At 41.6% G+C, this 21931-nt stretch overlaps 1 protein-coding gene across 2 annotated transcripts in view; it reads left to right on the forward strand.

Annotated features, from left to right (window-relative positions):
* The first annotated feature begins 15332 nt into the window (after positions 1-15332).
* Positions 15333-21931, forward strand: part of ZC2HC1A (zinc finger C2HC-type containing 1A) — a 54387-nt gene continuing 47788 nt past the window's right edge. For both annotated transcript variants that reach the window (XM_036437285.2, XM_036437286.2), the window contains exon 1: positions 15333-15463. In XM_036437285.2, coding sequence (XP_036293178.1) covers positions 15448-15463 — 16 coding nt within the window. In that variant the 5' untranslated portion in view covers positions 15333-15447. The remainder of the gene's footprint in view (positions 15464-21931) is intronic.

The raw sequence follows: 21931 nt of genomic DNA on the forward strand, positions 1-21931 counted from the left end.
CATCAAACATTACACTTAAAAATGACCACTTTTTAAATTAAAATTAACTTTTACATATTTATAAGAGTATGTGCTGTGATCTGAAATTTGTGATATTTTTGTTATGAATTGTACTGCTCCTAATTATTGTAAGGTAATAAAATAGTTATGGGGACTGTAAAAAATGTGAATTCAATATTTCTTTTCCTAGGGACGAAAAAAGCATGAAACATTATCTGACTCAATTCTTGACTTAGTTTTTCTAAATCCTATTATTTCATAATTTGGTGCTTATATCTAACTTTATCAATCTATAGATTTTTAGTGGCCTAGGATTCATAAAATAAATTAAAATTTACCATATTAGTCTCTTCTGTTTGGTGTTTCCTCTCTTTTGGAAAACATGACATTAGATTTAATTAAATTTTATACGCACATCCCCACAAGCTGGGGTGAACTTCGAGGCCAGGTTGTACCATTGTTTACAAGTGAACTACTGGACTGAGATGTGAAAAGTCCTTCAAATCATTTGGATATTTTGAAAGTTCTATCTGGACATACATCTAAAGCAATAGAGAGGAGATACTTATCTTTTCATAGTTTTAACCAGATTAAGGGATGTACTAGTAATTTAAAACGGAAATTTCCAACGATTAAAACAATGCTATTCAGCCGAGCTGGTTTGGCTCAATGGATAGAGCGTCAGCTTGGGGACTGAAGGGTCCCAGGTTCGATTCCGGTCAAGGGCATGTACCTTGGTTGCGGGCACATCCCCAGTAGGGGGTGTGCAAGAGGCAGCTGATCGATGACTCTCTCTCATCGATGTTTCTAACTCTCTATCTCTCTCCCTTCCTCTCTGTACAAAATCAATAAAAAAATATTTAAAAAACAAACAAAAAAAAAAACACAATGCTGTTTATTTATGATCTGACTCTGATATCTGCTTTTAATTTCACCTGTGTAGCAAGTTTGTTAAAATTGTTATTTAAAACCAAACCTTAATAGCTATTTACATAAAAATTGCAGAGGCTTGTAGAAGACACTTCCTGTATATCTTTAAAACATTTTTTGTTATTGACTTTAGTAAGAGGAGGGAGAGGGAGAAAAAGAAATAGATTAACATCATTGATGAGAGAGAATCATTGATCAGCTGCCTCTTGCACGCCCCACACTGGGGATTGAGCCCGCAACCTGGGCATGTGCCCTGACTGGGAATGGAACCATGACCTCCTGGTTCATAGATCAACACTCAACTGCTGAGCCACACTAGCTGGGCCTAGAATATCTTTAATATTTTAGTTTTAAGCATCGTGCTAAAAATTTCTGATTTCAGCAGATTATTCTTAATGTAACTTTTCATAAAGTGGATATTCATGCAGATGTTTATGGGAATGACATTTAGGGAATTAAATAAAAGAATTTCACTTCCACATCAGGGTCATTGAGACCAACCATGTGGATAAAGTTGATAATTCAGCAGGACCAGGGGTCAGATGTGACCAAGAGAATATGAAATCTATGAACTGGCAAAAGTCTTATACTTGCCACAGAAAAGAGTGTTAAATTTAAATACAGTCTCACAGGATGGATGGGCCTCAGATGTGTTAATTCTGTTCTGGGCTTATGTAAAAGCTGCCATGACGCTGATTTTCAGCCCCACATCACAGGCCACTGGGCAAAGCGCTCAGTATTCCTTTAGAACACAAGAGGTAATTTTGTAATTGATTTCGGTTGTCTGTAAGGAGGAACTATAAAATGTTTATGATGAAGCTGCTTCCACTCTGTGTAAAGGAAACAAATAAAATTCCAACAAAAAACACAGACTTTCCATTTTTGCATCTCTAGGGTCAAAAAAGGCAAGTCTCTTAAACCTCATGAATTTACTTTAAACGTCTTGGCTTCATTGGGACTGCTAGTTTGTCTTTGGAAATGACAATAGTGAGAAGGGCATATGAAACCCTAACATTCAGATTTCCTGTGTGTATGCTCTCTACCCTGATATAAAACCAATCATGTTTACTTTTTTACTATGTCAAAATAGAAATTATGAGTACCAAAGTAATCATTTCAACTCTGGATGCAAAAATACATCTGAAGCCAGAATCTACAAGCTTCAGTTAGGAATTTAATGACAAATCTTGGAAGGATGAGAAAGTACTGCCATAAATGTTTTTGGAAAAAATAAAAGGTTTATTGTATATTTATAATTCCCAATAAAAAAATTAAGGTCATATCTATTTTAATCTTTTGTATCTTTTTGTTGTAAAACTTTAATCTGTTGACTCACCATTTAATTTTTATCTGTTTTCATAAAACAGTGAAAACATTGTTTATAGTTCTGAGACATTCTTGCTTAGAACTCTAAGGCAATAACTGTTTGTTATAGTAAACATTTGTTTTGGAAATGTGTGCCAGTTCACTTAATGTTGAATCCTATGTAATGAAAAGTGATTAAATTTATCCATCAATTTGATCATCATTAACTCATTATCATTGTTCTGTAATTTCCCACATATAAAGGGTTTGACTTGTAATCATCAAAACTTTTAGTTATTAATATCTTGCTACAAAAAAAAAATCACGGCTTTAACAATTCATTTCTAAAGAGTAATGCAATCCAACTTTTTTTTTTCTTTCAAAAAAACATATTTTTACTGATTTTAGAGAGGAAGGGAGAAGGAGAGAGAGATACAAACATCAATGATGCAGGAGAATCATTGATTGGCTGCCTCCTGCATGTGCTCTGACTGAGAATTGAACCGTGACCTCCTGGCTCATAGGTTGATGCTCAACCACTGAGCAACACTGGTCAGGAAAGTTTTTCTTTAACAAACACATCTCCTGTAATATTGAAAATACCTACTTGGTTTTATTTTTCATTTTTTAAAATTTCTCATTATTATAAATTGCCAAATGTGTATCTTTGTCTCAAATAAACTTCTTTGCTAATTGCCCTACTTTACAAATTAGAATTTCCAATTTTTTCACTCATCCACATATTATCTTAACTTTCTAATTGCCGTTAATTCTCATGCTCCACCATAAGCTGTTGTGTAGACCAGTTTTAAGAGGAAGTTTCCTGAAGAATCAGAATACTTCCTAATATCTGATGAAGAGACTTTGTGGCTCCGTGTTTTCCTTCTCATTTGGGGAAATGTAACTGCCAGAAAGCCATGGAGTAATGATTAATCCTCAATTACTACAGTCATTTTATTCTAGTTTGGGTAAAACTGGCAGATATTTATTCAACAAATATCTATCGAGCATGTATTAAATGTGGTTGATTGAAGGCAGATTTTTATTATAATTTTATTTTTGTATCTGGTTTTCATAGTAAGGTTTTATGTATACTTTTAATTTTATTATTGATTTTTTTTTTTTTTTTTTTTTTTTTTTTTTAGAGAGAGAGAAAAGAAGAAGGAGAGAGGAACATCAACCAGTTGTTCCCTTCACACATCCCAACTGGGACTGAACCTGCCCCCTGGGCTTGTGCTCTTAACTGGAAAGCCAACCCCTGACGCTCATCAGCTGAGTCACGGGGCGGGATTCTACTTTAATGGTGCTGTTAGAAGCTGCCTTCAATATTCCTGGAGGTATATACTCGCATACAGACAAAATGAAGAAAATACTCATCCGATCCATGGGCAGGTCCTGCGAATTCCTTCTTTGAAATATTTCTTTTACCCTTTTTGACTCAGGAAGTCATCTCACAGGGGGGCACACTGCCTCACTATGTCATCTTTTGCACACACACGCTTTTGGGGGGACATTTAATAGTGAGAAGTCATTGTAAATTACAGGGCCATGCACATTGCATGTCACTTTTTAATAATTCAGTAGCATGTGTAAATCAATGTCTCTATGGACTGTATGTTGCCCTCTCCCCAATCCACATGTTCAAGCCCTAACTCCCAGGGTGACTACATTTCCCTAGAGCCTTCAGGAGGTCATTGAGGTTAAAGGAAGTCAGAGGGGTGGGGCTCCATTCCAGGAAGATTGGCGGCTGTATAAGAAGAGAGGAGGGAGGTCTTTCTCTTTCCACCTTGTGAAAGCGCAGCAAGAAGCGGGCTGTGTGCCCGCCCTGAGGAGGGTCTGCACCAGGAGCTGGCTCTGCTGCCACCCTGAGCTCTGCCCTCCAGTCTCCAGAACCAGGAGAAAATCAGTTTCTGTGTGTGAGCCCCAGGCTGTGGTATTTTGTTGCAGCCCAATATGGCACTTTGTTTCCCATTGTTCTACTATTTTTTTCATGGATAATCCATTTAGGGAACCCCATGGGTGGCTGGAGTAATTGGCAAAAGACGATTTGTATACAGTTGACCCTTGAACAACAAGCTTAAACTACATGGGCCAACTTACCTGCACACTTCAAATAATAAATATACAGTTGGCCCTGCCTATAATGGGTTTCACATCTGCAGATTCAACACACCATGGGGATCTGTGTATGGGGAGAGCCAATTTAAGTTATAGGTAGAGTTTCTACTGCCCAGGGGTGGGTACCCCTAATTCCTGCTTTGAACAAGGGTCAGCTGTTCTTGTGTCCTGGAGAGTGATGATATCAAAAACAGTTTAACATTGTCAATAGGTTCTGGAAAACTGGAACTTTAAGTGAAACGTTGTATAACAAACCAATTTTACCACAGACTCATTGATATAAATGCGAGTGAAGTTCCTATGACATATTTTCCTAGGCACATCTCCAAAGTCCTCAGTAAAGATCCAAAACACTTCACATATTCAACATTGAAATAAATGTGTATACATACACTTACTAGTAAGAAAGATTAATAAAAACAAGTGAGATAACTCTTTTCCAACCTGCATATTCCAGTTCAGGCTCACTGGTGGCCAGCGCCTCTCCCAGCAGCTCAGGGCACAAGGTGGGACCTTCCCTGGAAAAGATGCTTTTCCTGCCCACAGAGACACTACACACCCCACACTCACACCCCACACTCACACTCACACATGCCCACACTCACACACCCTCACACTCACAGCCCCACACTCACACTCCCACACTCACACCCCACACTCACACCCCACACTCACACCTCCCCACACTCACTCCCCACACTCACACCCCACACTCACACCCCCCCACACTCACACCCCCCCACACTCACACCTCCACACACACCCCACACTCACACTCCCACACTCACACCCCACACTCACACCCCCCCACACTCATACCCCACACTCACATCCCCCCACACTCACACCCCCACACTCACACCCCATACTCACACCCCACACTCACACCCCACACTCACACCTCCCCACACTCACACCTGACACACCCCACACTCACACACCACACTCACACACCACACTCACACCTCCCCACACACCACCCCACACTCACACCCCCACACTCACACCCCCCACACTCACATCCCACACTCACACTCACACAGGCTCACACTCACACCCCCTCATACTCACACCCCCACACTCACACATACCCACACTCACACACCCTCACACTCACATCCCCACACTCACACACACGCACATTCACACCCCCCCACACTCACACACCCTCACACTCACACATGCCCACACTCACACCCCCACACTCACACCTTCACTCACACACCCCACACTCACACCCTCACACTCACATCTTCACACTTACACCCCCACACTCACGCAGATTAGGACAATGTAGACATCTGATTCACCTTGAGACGTCGAGAAACCCATGTAGAGGTGAGAAGAACATGCAAACCCTATGTAGATAGGGCCTGGGCTGGGAATTGATTTGTTTTCCCATCAACATTATAATGAAACAATGTTGAATAAAACAACGATATTTGAGGACCTGCTGTATGATAAAACCACACACTCTGATTTACCAAATCTGTCCCCAACAAAAGACCATCATCACGCTAGGTTTGGGTCATTTCATGTCCATCCACAATACCACCCTGCTCACTGTCTCTACTGCAGTCACCTTAGATTAGGGGTGTCGAACTCAATCAGAGAAGGGGCTAAAATCTAAAATCCAGCCTAAATCGCGGGCCGAATGGTTTACTGAACAGTCATAAACTGTCATTGTGATGGAAACGCAGCGGAGTGCAGTGGTGACAGCACGGTGCGGGCCACATTGCAAGGCCTGGCGGGACGGATTTGGCCCACGGGCCTTGTGTTTGACACATGTGCCTTAGATTATCATTTTAAAAAATGTCTCACCCTGCCCCAAACCATCAAGGCTGAAGACCCTCCATTGTATATAAAATAAATGTTAAACTGGGCAGTTACTGGTGCAGTCAGAATTTGCCATTATCATTCCTGCTTTTTTTTTTTAACCTCGATTTCTCCTGAAATCAACCCCCTACCTAAAATACCTGTCATAATTGTACACATTCTAAAAGAAAAAAATACAAAATCCATTTCTTATAAGAAACTTCCCCAATTCCAAACCATGTAGACAGTTTTCCCTATAATTCCCCTGCTTCTTTTGACCTGAACTCTTCATCCCAGCATTGTGTGCATTTTATGTATGACATGTATCCCTAGTATTTTTTATATCCTAATATCCTATCTAGATCGTAAATCTCTGTACTAGTAGGTCTTCCATTCTCTGTACCTAACCTTTTCTACTAATCCTTCCCTGGAAACTCAGTCTCCAATAATCTCCCTATCACGAATATTTAGTCTTTATTGCCTAAAGCTTTCATTTGCCCCTTAATTATGCTATTTAGTTGCTATTTGTCATGTATTATATTCTTCACATGTCGTAGCTCAATTCACTAGATTTGTAGCTCAATTCCCTAGATTTAAAGAGGTCACGGGCTTTTATGTTTACAATGTCTAGGGCTAAACTATGTAAAAATTTGCAAATAAAGAGACATAATTACAGCCTGAAGGCAAAGAGCCAGCAGAAGTCCTGAGTTCTCCTTGGTTTAGCCAACCAACCACATGAGACTATATGGGAAACGGTGTGCACGGTAACATATTAATCATAACCATATGTGTTAAATAAAACCTCTCTGCCCACTGAAAAGAACTGTAATACCTCACCATTCACTCAGATCTATTCAGTAATTTAGCAAATATTTTTTGAACATCATTGGCTAAGTATTAAACTATGTTTCTCAAAACTGTCAATGCCCTATGAAAATGTAGAGAATTCTCAAAAGCATGAAAAATTCCAATTCTCTGAATAAATCCTGGCCATCAACTCAAGCACAGCTGGGCACAGGCTGAAATCGCTTTGGATAGCAGCACGAGGTCATTAGAGGGGCAAGACTATGTATCTATAACGTGGGCTGAGGTCACGTTGCCTAGAAGCAGAGACCTCAGAGGGGGCTCCTTGTGAGAGAGATTGTTAGAGGTGGCTCCTCTGAGTGAGGGGGGCAGGTGAGGGCAGCAGAGGTGTCAGCCCACTGGCTGTGGCTGCCCTCCTGATGATGAGGCCTAATTTTAGGGAGGAAGGGCAGTTCTGTTGATAAGAAGGGCAGTTCTTTAGGGAATGAGGTAGCTGTGGGTTATCAGCCAACATTCTCATTAGCAGAAGCTGGATGCACCTTCCAGAAAAGGCAATTTGAGAAGGGCAATAACTGCCTGTTACTGATGCAGTCAATAACGTCCATGACTAAATAATAATAACCGGTTCTGCAAAGGTGGCAAGAGCTCTCTCTGAATTTTCAAAGAAGGTCTGACTGACATCCACTATAATCTTTTATAGTATTCTAATTCTTAGAAAACTGGTGTTTCTTGAATTATAGGTAAGTTAAGCTCTTAGCAATACTCATATTTCATTATCTGAATTCCTCTTTCTTATGAAAATGTAAGCTTTATTGTGTTTGAAAACAGAGCCAGAGGAGACTTCTATTTCTGTTTTGTTGATGGTCTGTTAGCTGCTAAGAAACATAAATGTACATAGGCTTACGCAACTCTGTTTATTGGAAACGGCAAGCAAACAATTGTTGGATTCATAGGATAAGATAGCCAGTTTACCAAATTTATAATTTATGTATACATTATAAGTAAAAAGGAAGCAACTAGAATTTTATACTTTCAAAGTAAAACTGCAAACAAAGAATTTTTCTAGAAAGACAGGTCTGCAAAAGAGGGCTTTTGTATAAATAGTTAAAGGCAGGTAATTCTAAAAACACGTGTATCTACAATGAAAATGAGAGCTTTGGTTTTTCACTTTTTCTTGTTTGTTCATAAGGCAAAACCAAGTATTCAATTACGTTAGTAATTAACAGGTGTTCATAGGGTGAATTCTCATATAGCCATTTCCATTAAAAGGTAACTGCAGAATGAATAATATTTAATTAATTGTTTTCACAAACAGAGCCACAAAATTTTAAAATTGTAAAGAAGTGTGAAGATATTCATTAAGGTGATTTATAATAGGAGAATTTTCTTTCTTTGTCCTTAGTATAAATACCCTGACATCACCAACATTACATGATACTTATCTGCAATGCAACATACTTAAAGGCCTGGGAAGCCCGGCAGGTGTGGGTCCATGGTTGAACTTTGACCTATGAACCAGGAAGTCATGATTCAATTCCTGGTCAAAGCATATGTTTGGGTTGTGCAGTTGGTTGCCTGCTTGATCCCAGGTAGTTCCTGGGGCAGGGGTGGAGGCTAGGATGAGGGTGGGGTGGGGGGGGAGGGTGCAAGAGGCAGCGGATCAATGATTCTCTCTTCACTGATGTTTCTTTCTTTCCCTTTCCCTTCCTCTCTGGAATCAATAAAAATATATATATTTTAAAAAGGCCCCAGGAAGCTTTGCTTAATAAGGAGCAAATACCCTCACTATCTGGAGGCGAAGAAAACTTTAATAAAAACTCAAATGCACAATTTTTAAAGAAAATATATTGATGAATTTAATAGAATTAAAGGATTTCTGTTCAGTTAAAGGCACCATAAGCAAAATTATCAAACATTTGACAAACTGGAAAAATGTTTAAATAATCATGATAGATTAAATAGAGAAGATAGACCGGAGACTGGGTGGCAGGACACAGGCTTTATTGGAGGGAAGGGTACCCCTGCCAGCTGCTTCCACGGAGAGGTGCAGAAGAGAGCGAGCGAGGGGCTTACAAGCACCTTTAAGGATAGGGGGCGGGGCTTAGGGCACTCAGCACACGCTGATTGATTAGGGACCTAGGGACTTAGGAATGGGGGCTTAGGGTATTTGGCAGGTGCTGATTGGTGGTTCAGAGCTCAGGAATGCCTGGCCTCAGGTGGGGTTTATGTCTGTCCATCAACTGAGGGAAAAGAAGGATCTATCAAATCACAATTAGCAAGAGCTAATATCTAGGACATGTAAGAAATGTACAAATCTATAAAAATAGATGAGAATCTTAATGTAAAATATGGATATAACTAAGCAATTCATTGAAAGCCAAATATGAATGAGCAAGTATATGAAGAGATTCCCAACTCTTGCCTTTCAACCGGTTGACAGAAATTAGCAGTGAGCCAGCTCTTGGTGAGTCAGGAAGATGGGCGCTCTTGCGCATTGCTGATGGGAGGAGACGCCAGCACAGTCATTGTGGACAGCGATCTGGGCATGCCTACTGGAAGTGACTGTGATCCAGTTATCTGTGCCAGGGACGCGTCCCAGAGAAACTGGAGTCCAGGTTCATAAGGGGATAGGCACAAAGATGTTCATTGTGGTTGCAGGCTAGAGGCAACCGAGTCCCCCTCACTGCAGAAACAGGTAAATAAAATGTGGTGGGTACAATACTGCCCAGCATTCAGAGACAATAAACCAGTGTTACATGGAGCAGCATCAGTGAATCCCTAAATGAATATTTATTTAAGAATACAAATTGAATGAAGAATGTAGTAAACTGTCATGAATATAAATTAAAAAGCAATGCATATATAAAACAGTTCCTGGAAACCACATATATCCAGAAATATCTGTGAGCTTACAGCTTAAATACAATATAATGGTGCTAGTAGTGAAGAGGCTGATGAATAGAGTTAAAATGAAGGATGGAAGGAAAAGTAATGAAATGGAAAAAAGAAAAAGATGTGATTGCACAGACAATTAATGTATGTGCTATATCCTAGAAAGTATGATTAACTTAACAACCTGCACCTGAGATTGAAAAAATATAAATTATATAACTATGCTTGTACTTTGTAATTTGAACCAGGAAAAAATGTAATTTAAACCAGAAAAAAATAAACAAAAAAACATATTAATGGTCTTGTTTCTTTAATGACTATTCCAGAACTTGCCAGGCTAGCTTTATTTATTTATTTATTTATTTTTTAATTATTTAAAAAATATATTTTATTGATTTTTACAGGGAGGAAGAGAGAGGGATAGAGAGCTAGAAACGTCAATGAGAGAAACATCGACCAGCTGCCTCTTGCACACCCGCTACCGGGGATGTGCCCGCAACCAATGTACATGCCCCTGACGGGAATTGAACCCTGGACCTTTCAGTCTGCAGACCGACGCTCTACCACTGAGCCAAACCGGTTTCAGGCAGGCTTGCTTTACTTTTTTAAGGAGACTTAGGCCCTCACTCCATTATTCTCGGGGATCTATACCTATTCAAAGACACCCTTCAAGACACAACTTAAGTTTTACATATCTACAAAAACTTTTACATTGTTCCACTGATGTAAATGTCTTTCTGAAACCAATCTCTCTAAGTCTCAGTGACATAAAATACATTGTTCCTATTGCTCCTCATTATGTCTTCTCCCTGGGCTTCCACTACTGGTGGTTCACTTCCTAGGGGCCAGGGAAACGTATTTGGAGCTTCCAGTGGGAGAGAACATTGTTGTGTACCTAGCAGTATCTCAGTAAGTATTTGGATTCATAGATTTTCGGTTGAGATTTGGAATTGTGGTGGCAAGGTATGGGGGGTGGGGTCATACCTGAAGGCCTATAAAACGTTTCCTTTTGCAGCTGGGGATTAATTTTGAGGAGGACAAGGGTTCCTTCTGGAGAAAGACAGGATCATTATTATCACTCTGTCAGTGGAGTAGCCCTCCATTCAATGAAGGAGATGAATTTTGCTTCGGGTTCCTCTAATTTTTCTTCTCTTGCTGTTTTCTTCTTCAGAACTAGCACTAAAATTTGCCTGAACACTTAAAAGAATTTTGTTTTTACTCCAGTCTACAAAATAAAGCTAAGAGCCAACTCACCGGGCTTCCCCAATCACTATTAAAAACAGCTCCTTCTCCCCACGTGGAAGGGAAATATGTTTCTTTTACTATTGATGAAAATTATCATCTTGTTACAATTATTAAATGTATGAACTCATTTTTACATACTAGATTGTGATGGGTTATTCCTCTGTAGGCTGTGGGAGGAAGAGACACACTGAGTAGCAGAGTTGAAAAACTTCTGTTAGATTCTTATTGAGATTCAAAATCTCACTTAGCTGTGTTTCGCAATTTGAATGAGAGCCAAAGGTTGTCTCTGAAAGGGAAATTGATCTTTGTGGAAGAACAACAGGAGGCTGGAGCTTTGAAGCCAAAGATATACGTAGCTTGCTCGGCCCTTTGGAAGGTGCAGTAAAGATGTAGACTGGCTCCAGGGAATGGTGATTGAATGGAAAAGAAGGCAAAGTGGAAAGAATGATCTACAATAATAAGAGCATAATATGCTAATTAGACTGGACCAAGTTGCATTGAGTGGAGGCATTGGCAGAGGCAGAGGCCGCTACTTGCTAGTCTTGGGATCTGGGTTGAGTCAGCAAATATCTCTGAACCTGTGCTTTCTTTATTATTATTATTATTATTTTTTTTTTTTGTAGAGGAGGTGGGAAGATCTCTAATACATATTCATCTGGGAATGCTATCATCAATTAAAAAGATAACTTGGCAGCTAAAAATGTGAACAGGAAAGAACTTAGAAGCATAAGAGAAGAAACTGAGCTTCATTCATTTTTGTAACTGGCTAGTAACAAAAGGGCCTACATTATTGGTACTCAACAAATATTTGTTGAATGACTACATCAGAAAAATGGAATGAATCAGAGAAGATGTAAACTCAGAAGAAAACACTAAGACCAGAAAGACTCTCAGACCACGCACGTAGGAAGCAGAGGAAGAAGCTCAGGATAGCAGACAGGAAATTGTCGTCTGCACCCAGAGTCCGGCCAGAGGAAAGATGGGGCAGCCAGGGTGGCCGTAGCATGGGAGTGCTGGGAGCCCAATCCTGCGGAGGACACTGGCAGGCATGGTAGAGAATTAAGATTCACAGGAGTAAAGACTACCCAAATCATCCTTAAATAGCATATCTAAGCATTGGCTTTACATTCGAGGCAGCTAGAAGGCAAGATGAGGAAGGAGGTGAGGGATCCCATGAAATTGTCATAAGGTAGAACCAGCCAGATCAGAGATTAAAGCCACGCTAACCTTCAGCAGTGAAGCAGTGGTGAAAAATGTAGTCTCTCTGAGTTATCTAGAACATGAAGACTTTAATTCTAAAAAAATAAAAATTACAGTAAAACCTTAATATAACAGACTAATTCAGGTGGGGGGAGGGGGTATCCATTAAAGCCTAAAGACCATTACATAATAAAGTAGGTTTTCCAAATACATACATATGTTAAAAAATGGACAAATTAGTTTATCATCTGTTTTCACTTATGCACACGTTTGTGTAGTTAAATTAAGTATGTACGAAAAGATTACTTTCACAAAGTTTTCTAGATGTATTGTAGTAATTTTCTTTATTTATTTAAAAATATATATGTTATTGATTTTTTACAGGAAAGAAGGGAGAGGGATAGAGAGTTAGAAACATCGAAGAGAAAGAAACATCAATCAGCTGCTTCCTGCACACCCCCTACTGGGTATATGCCCTAAACCAAGGCACATGCTCTTGACAGGAATTGAACCTGGGACCCTTGAGTCCTCAGGCTGATGCTTTATCCACTGAGCCAAACCAGTGAGGGCTGTATTGTAGTAATTTTAAATTTAGAGTGAATAAGTCTAGTAAATGTGTGCCTTCATACCCTGGGAGTAAACAAATGCAGAGTGGGGCTTAGCAAGTGTGGGCCTTTGGGTTAACACTGCTGCAGAAAGTCAGGCCACGGGACAACAGAACCAATTACCACTCCAGATGCAGTGTGATCACGTATTAGTCATTCCCAGAACACTGTTTACCAGCACTACACTTGGACTTAAATATGTAGGCTATGGTTGTAGATGTGCAATATTTTCTAAAAGTTGTTCAAAATAACAGTTCATTTATAATAAAATAATAACAAAAATGCCCTGTGAATTTAATGATAAGGAAGTCTTGGTTAAAAGCATTTTAAAATTAACAGGGTGTTAATTTTCACATATGAAATATGGACCAGAAATTTTGTCCATTAAATCCAAAGTCTGTGAATTCGAGGTTCACTAAATCAAGGGTTTACTGTGCCTATTTTTATAACTGTTTTTAAGATTAAATAAGTAAATATATGAAAAAGACCTAAAACGTGTCTAATGTGATTTTTAAAATTGTGATCATTATTATTGTTTTGTTGTTACTACAGCTTTTATGCCCAATAAGGTGTGAGTCAACCAACTGAAACTCTATCTTGACTTCAGTCCAAGAACTTGGAATTTGTAAACTGCCTCTTTATCTGGCTTTTCTTCTATGTGTGCTTTTTTCTTCCTTGATTTTAAAGTTGCCGCTCCCCCAATTCTAACTTTGTCTTAGCAGCAGTGAGAAAAGGGCCTTTCTACAATACACTCAGCCTGGGATGGTGGTGGGGAAGGGTGTTTAGTGGCAAGCGTGATTGCAGTTTGGCCAGCTAAGGCCAGGGGCTCAGATTTCAGAGAAGCAGGAGAACGGAGCAGGGCCTGGGGAAGAGCAGGCATGGCTGAAGTTTCCCTTATAGGACTGCATGTAAGAGAAGGACCAGACCACATTCAAATGCAATTAGCCACCTTCTAGTAAGAGCTGATGTCCCCCTGAAAGTGTGTGTTCATAATACTTTATTTGAATGTATTAGTACAATAGGACTTGTGTTTCCTAACGGCTACTTACGACAAGTACTATTTGGAAGTTACGTACCTTTCACAGTAAACAGTTAGATGTAATGTCAAAACTTTCCAATGGAGTAGATTAATGCAAAAAATCAATGTAAGATTTGTTATGAAAATAATATTTAAATATAATTTGACAATTAAATAATATGGTTTATCTCTGCCACAACAAGTTTTCTAAGAAATGTAATCCTGGTGAAATGTGTTAAACTGTTCAGCAAAGGTTTTAGCTGGTTTTGAAGTTCCCTTTGCCAACAAGTTCGTTGCACCAGGCCAGTGCCAACAGGTGTCCGCAGTCTGGCGTGCAGTGTGAGAACTAGAGAAACTCACCTCCACCGCGGGAAAGGCAGTTCTACGCCTTCCCGGGGGATACCCAGTTTCAGGTGGAAACCCTGGGAAGACCTCTGTGCCCTGGTCCCTACTGGGTCCACTTTTATGCAAATGAGAATCTATATTTGCAACTGGATAGGTCTAGGTAGCACTGTCCTGATTGGTCAGAACTGCACATCGTGACTGGTCTTTCCAGAGCCACTCTGAGTGACCAGGGAAGATGCACATATGAGCTAGGGCTGAAGGGGCAGCACCTTAGGAGAGCCCTCTGCAAACTGCCTGCTAGATCTCATTATTCTAATTGGGCCCAGTTAACCACAAGGAGTCCGTTTTGGCAGGCACAGTCCTTCTAGGAAGTCTACACCTTCATTCCCAGTTGGTTATGACCAACAGCAACAGGCCTCATTCCTCAGGTGTAGGTCAGTGACCCCTATAACTTAGCGTGCGTGCTACCCCATGATGGTGCGGCCAGCAGGCTCCCTGAACTCGGGGTGCTCAAATGGAGGGTCAGATTCAGGTGAGGGAGCTGTTTTCAAGTGCTCCCTCCCTAAACCTCAGCTCTGCGTCCCGCACAGGAAGTGGTTATCTTAGGAAAAGGTGGCTCAGTTCAGAACGCCGTGTTAGCTCTCCCGGTCACCAAACCCCTGCGCCCACAAGGCGGAAACTGGAGAGGGTGCCGCCGCGTGCGGGACGTGCGTCTGGCTCGCTTGTGGGTGCACCAGACCTCAGGGGGGGGGCGGCGGGGACGGGAACTGCACGGGCGGCGGGGAGCCCATGCGGCGCCCAGATCGTGGGGACGGGAGGACAAGCTGTGCGGGCCACAGGGCTGGAGCCGAACAAAGGCAGAGCTGGGCGGCGGAAAGCCCGCCGCGGGGTCAGGTTTACGGCCGAATCGCCGGGGCCCGCCAGCCAGCCCGCGGGAAGCAGCACGGCGGCAGCGGCGGCGGCGGGAGGTGCAGGAGGTGCTCCCAAAGCCCCGCCCTCCTCCAAGCCCCGCCCTCCTCCAAGCCCCCGCCCCCAGCGCCAGCCAATGGGGGCCCGGGATGTTAGCGGGTGGGAGGCGCGGCCGCGTTGCTACAGCGAGAGCCGGGAGCTGGGCGGCGGCGGGCGCTGCCCGCGGAGTGTCCAGGAGCCTGCGGCGGCGGCGGCGGCGCGATGGAGGCACCGGAAGGTGAGGGGTGCGGGGTGCGGGGGCGCGGGCCGGGCGGCTGGGCGGGCCCCGAACAGTTGCGGGTCCTGAATACTGGTACTGAGGAGGCGGGGTCCGGTCCGGAGCGGACCCCGCGGTGCCCCCGCAGGCCTGGGCGGGCGGGCGGGCGGGAGCCCGGGAGCCCCCGCCGCGGTGGGACTGGTGACCTTCAGGCTCCCCCCTCGTAGGGCCTTCCGTCGAGGTTTCCCACCCGGAGCCCGGTTTGCCGCCGGCACACGCCTGCGAGTCCCTTCCGACCATTTTCTGGTCTCGCCTGAGTCCCGCTGTCCTGTGGGCGAGCACAGCCTCCGGCCAGATTCCCTTTTCCTTGCAAAGGGGACCCTCGGTGCAGCCACGGCCTCCCCGCCCCCGGCGTTGGCTGGGGCGCTGGGGCGGGTCTGTCTCCCTCCCGAGCTTCTGGCACTCCCCTCTGCCGGCGGTCCTAGGGCACCGCTTTCCCATCGCCACAGCATCTTCCCCGGGAAGGATGCCAAGAGCATCTTCCAAGGAAGTGTCACCGGCCAGCCTTAGAGCCGGGACAATGGATGAACAGGAGGAGTTCAGGGTTTATTCACCATGACGCGACTCCTACAGAAGAGCCAACATTGATTCCTTGTCTTTGGGCTTATTCCTCGTGCTGTGACCATGATTCCAGATTTTCCTTTGTTTCCATTTCTTTCCCTTTCCCCCCACCTCTATTCATTTTACCCTTTTTATCTTCTGTAATACAGCATTTGCCTAACAACAACAAAGGAGAAAAATACCCAACTGGCATTGGCAACAACAGTTTCAAGACCCGTTTTCAAATTGTGGTTAATCCTTCTGATGAAGTATAAATTAGCCTGGGGAATTGAAAGATTCATAGTAATGACCTGAAGGATGATAATCAAGAATTCTGATAAATGTCTGTTTGTGGGCAGCTGTAGTGTATAACACAGGAAGGTCTTGTTCTTTGCTTATTTAAGTCATGGTAGGCATTCAAGTTTCTATGAAATAAAAATTACAGTGATGATACTTACTTTTAAGACACTTTTGTTTAGAGGACTCCAAGGACAGTTTAAAAAAATAACTTTAAAAGGTAGGTAATATTATAGTGTAGTAAGAACTTGGGTTCTGGGATTCTCACAAGGTTATCATAATATGCATAAAAGTGCCTAGGACAATTTCTCTACAGATTTTTATTTTGAATAACATTTATGTTGAATAACATTTGTAATTCAGGCAAAGATCTTCATTTGATTTTTCACTTATATGTGCCAGGCACATAAGACAGTGTCTGGAACAAAGGAGGTAACTCATTGAATAGTTGTTAGATAAGTGACTGTCTATGATAGCACTATTTTAGACCCTGAGATGTAGCCCATCTCAAAAAAAAAAAAAAAAAATCAAAACCCTGCTCTTTTTGAGCCTACATTTTAGTGGATTTTATATATATATATATATATATATATATATATATATATATATATATATATATATATTAGAGATAGCATTTTAAAAATATGTTTTTATTGATTTCAGAGGGCAGGGAGAGGGAAGAGAGATGGAAATATCATTGATGAGAGAGAATCATTAATCCGTTGCCTCCTGCACGCTTCCCACAGGTGATGGAGCCCTGACTGGGAATCAAGCCATGACTTCCTGGTTCATAGGTTGATGCTTAATCACTGAGCACACCAGCCAGGCAAACTTTATATTTTACAGTGCCAAGACATTACTATTGAAATCTTACTAATGAAGCTTTTAAAATATAATGAAAACTTATAATTCTCAATTACATGGGTGGAGAAATACATGAATTCTGATGCAATATATATAGTAGTATATTATGGGCTCAAGTTTGATGCCACATATTAAATAGCATTTGCTCTTTACTCTTCATTTGATGTTTTTGTTCTTTTCATAGGGCAAAACAATTGAATACTCTTTATTTCAAATGGTTTAAACTAATAAGTTGAAGTTACGACAGTGCCTTTTTTTTCTTCTTTTTTTAAAAAAAAATCAGTCCCTTTTAAGTCACACTTTGCAAAGATCAAAACTTTTAGTCTTAAGGTTACCACTATGTCTTCATTTAACAAATATTGATAATTGCCAGATAATTTTTTTGCTGTATTGGAAGTTAATGTCTAGCACCTTGGAACTATCTAATAAGTATATTGCCATATCCAGCAGAAAATCTTAGGAGTTTGCTTAACATATCATAGTAATTGAGCAAATATTGCACTGTTGGCATTAGACCAATGTTTCTAGTTGAAATCAGTTACCAGGCTAATCTTGATGGTATAACCAGAAAATATATGGACCCCTGAAAAATTTAGTTGTCATATTCTTATAATTTTTTTTGCATGTGCATCTTTATCACATATTATTTTTTTGTTTTCCTGGACCTTTATGTTTCTGGGAGTGTCAAGAGATGAGCTATTGTGAACACTGTATTTCAAAACCGAATACCGATGTTTTCTCATGATTTTTTATAAATGTATCTGAGCACTTTTGTATTGTGTGGATAATTAGAGCAAATCCTTTACTACTTCTTTACCTAAATCTTGTCACCTGTAGGCATATCTAAGGGCAAAGAGATAGTTCCAATTTCTCATCAGCTTTTCATCTGCAAAGTGGACAGATGATCAACCCTAAGCAGATTTTACCCATATACTAGTGGCCCGGTGCATGAATAAAGATTCATGCAAGAATGGGCCTTCATTCCCCTGGCTGTTGACACCACCTTCGCGCTGGCCTGAGCAACCTTTCCTCAGGGCCAGGGCCGCCTTTCTGCCTTCCCACGCTGCCTAGAGGCCTGGAGCAGCTGGGGTGGTGCAGAACACCTGTGTCATCACCGTGGTGACAACACAAGCATCCTGCCCCATCCCCGGCCATTCATGTAAATTGCCTGTGTATGTAAATTAACCCACCTTCTTTGTTTGGCTGGTGGGTGTTGCGAAGGTAGGGTCAATTAGCATGTTGCTCTCTTATTAGGTAGATACAGCATTGTCATTCCTTTCATAACACCTTGATAAGAGGTTATTAACAACTAGAGGCCCGGTGCATGAATTTGTGCACCCATGGGGTCCCTCAGCCCTGCCTGTAGGGTCAGGCTAAAACTGGCTACCTGACATCACCTGAGGAGTCCTGGATTGTGAGGGGGCACGATTGGGGCCAGGGAGGGACTGAGAGAGGGCTCCAGGGCATGTCCGGCCTCGTCTTGCCCAGTCCCTATGGGGCTGATTAGGGTTGGCTGGCTGGGGAGGAACGTGGGAAGTTGGCCAGCTAGGGAGGGATTGCAGGAGGTGTTCAGCCTGTCATGTCATTAGCATATTATTACACTTATTATTGGTTGAATGGTTGACAGGACACTTAGCATATTAGGCTTTTATTATATAGGATTGTGCCAGAGACCAGGCTGCCCTCCTCTTTTGGACTGCTGAAGGTAGTAGATCTTGGTGTACTGTCTCAGAAACTTGATGAGTAGTCTGATTGTTCTTCTCCAGTGAAGCCTAGTGGAAGACAGCCATCCTGTCTCATCAGAGTTCTTTTTTGTTTTGTTTCTCCCTAGTCTAAACACACATTAGTTTACTGACTTATTCTTACCTTTAGTAACATATCTAGCATTCTTTGTTTTTTGGTACTCAGTTGGATGCTAGGTATTTTAGTAACCAATGTGTTGGAGAGGACTGTGTTTGGATCCCTAGCTTTGTTTCTTTTCTCTCTTTCTTTTTAAAAAAATATATCTTATTGATTTTTTACAGAAAGAAAGGGATAGAAATAGAGAGTTAGAAACATTGACGAGAGAGAGTCATCGATCAGCTGCCTCTTGCACACCCCCTACTGGGGATATGCCTGCAACCAAGGCACATGCCCTTGGCCAGAATCGAACCCGGGACCCTTCAGTCCCCAAGCTGACGCTCTATCCATTGAGCCAAACCGGTTTCGGCCCTAGCTTTGTTTCTTCCTAGCTCTATGATTTGTACCAATTAATCTGAACCTCATTTTCATTAGGTATATAAAAAAAATGGAGTTATTAAAAGCCAATCTGCCTGAAGTATATTAATTATTAAATGACATAATATATACAAAGCATTTAGCGAAGTGCCTACTACATAGGCCCCCTCAGCACTTGTTTATTGGGTGGACAAAACCTCAGGAGTGTGTTAGGTGTTGTTCAGTATAGCTAAAACAGGGCGCTTGGAAGTTATTGGGGCAATCCCACTAGATAACCAGTAGGAGAATAGTAGGAGAAGGGACAGGCTGAAAATACATATGTGATGAGAATTTGAATAAGAAAAAAGTAGCAGGAATTAAAAAAGATAGACTAGAAGACATTTCTGAGCTGAAAAGATGAGCTATGACTGCTGGATGTGAGAGGGAACAGGAATCAAAGATAAAGCAGCTTTCTAGCTTGGACTAAGAATTAGTAGAACTATCTTTAACCAAGAAGGAGGCCAAGTTTGGAAGATGAGGTAATGAGTTTATGGCTTTTCAAATGTTGTACTTGTGCAATACTTTGGGGATATCTGGTGGAAAAGTCTCATAGGTATTTAAGCATCTCTCTGAAGTTTTTAGTTCAGTAGTCATCAGCATAGAAAAGATAGCAAATGGATGCATTCACCCGGGAAAGCTATATTTAACGAGATGAAGAAAGAAACTTGGGCAGAACAGATGCTGTAGGTTTGAGCAGGAAGGGAAATTGGAGAGGTTTAAACATTGTTAAGAAAGGGCAATAGGGGAGAAACTACCCTGTTTCCCTGAAAATAAGACAGTGTCTTATATTAATTTTCCCCCCCAAAGTTGCGCTAGGTCTTATTTTCAGGGGATGTCTTATCTTTCCATGCGCTAGGTCTTATTTTCGGAGGATGTCTTATTTTCGGGGAAACACGGTAATACTCGTTATGTGCCAGAAAAAAGCCTGTAACTCCTGATATTCCTTGAGGTCTAAGTACTGACCAGCTCAAAAACTGCTTAGCTTCAGATCTGAAAAACGTGGGCTTAAAAGAGACGTACATTGGAGCCAAGAAAGAAATGACATTAAAGACAAGGTGGAAGGGTCAGTCAGCAGTGCCTAATGTTATAGAAAGGTCTGGTAGGATGAGGATTCAAAAGGGGCCTTTGAACTTGACAATTACTAGATGAATGCTGTTTTTTAAGGTCTCTACTCTAATGTCTCTTATTGAAACAGCTTTCCCTGATCCTACTCTCTTCCTAAGCACACATACACTTAGCATCATGAGTGTCCTTCTTTTGCTCTATTTTTTAAAATATATTTTTATTGATTTCAGAGAGGAAGGGAGAGGCAGAGAGAGAGAGAAATATCATTGATGAGAGAGAATCATTGATTGGCTGCCTTCTGCACTCCCCACATTGGGGATTGAGCCCACAACCCAGGCCTGTGCTCTGACTGGGAGTCGAACCTGGGACCTGTCAGTCTGCATGCAGGTCAACACTCTATCCACCAAGCCAAACCAGCTAGGGCTGCTTTATTAGTATTTTTTCTATGTTGTACTTATCCCCACCTTACATTTCATACATTTAATTGTTTTCATTTATGTTTTTCTATTAGAAGAGTAGAAGCTTCATGAAATCTGGGTCTTCTTTTCCCCCCCATCACCGTTTGCCAACCGCCTAGAACAGTTCCCACCTTATAGGTGCTCAATAAGTATGTCCTGTTGAATCAACAAATGATCTATTTTAATACAGTGATTAGACCTAATAAAGTTAGGTAGGAAGTGAATGAGAGGTAGTAAGGAGGAACAGGTCAGTAAATGTGTTTCCAGAAATGTGCTGCTCTGGACATTGGTCCTAAATAGCCCTGGGAGATATTTCAGAGGGGAAAAATGATTTCTGTTGGGGAAATAACAGCATACTAAATCCTTTTAGGCTGAGAAAGTTCTGTTCTAAGAAAACCCATTTGTTTTATCTAGAATTTTCCAAACATTAGACCATGGAGCAAGGAATATGAGGGTGATTGGTCAAAGTGGTGGACATGACTGACTAATCAGGTTCAGACTCGTTAGAAAGGCACATGCAGCCCAAGTCAGGTTCTCAAGAACATGTAAGTTACTTTGAGATGGAGAAAGTGTTTCAGAGAGCAGTAGGTCTGTGATTGGAGGGAGCTTGAGTATTTTGAGAGTCCAGAGGAGGACCCTTGGTGCTTTTGCTGAAAGGAATGGAGGTGAAGGTTATGTGTTGAGTAGGTTATGAGAGAATATGAAATCTAGGATGAGCTGAAAAAGGGAAATCCTGTGAGGTAGTAAAGATTGTCGAACTGGAAGTAGTAATACAGAAGTTTGTAACAAAGTTGATATAACAGATGCCCTGGCCTCAAAGAGGGGTGGCTTGTTGAGTTTTAAAGGCTGGAGTCAGAGGGTGAAGAAGCAGACATGCCGCAGAGACCAGCACTGTTCTTCGTGTCCAGGACTTCTTTTCTCCTGCAAATGCTCTCTCCTGGTTTTAAAA

Source organism: Pipistrellus kuhlii, unplaced genomic scaffold (genome assembly GCF_014108245.1).
Source record: "Pipistrellus kuhlii isolate mPipKuh1 unplaced genomic scaffold, mPipKuh1.p scaffold_m20_p_14, whole genome shotgun sequence".
Taxonomy (NCBI): Eukaryota; Metazoa; Chordata; class Mammalia; order Chiroptera; family Vespertilionidae; genus Pipistrellus; species Pipistrellus kuhlii.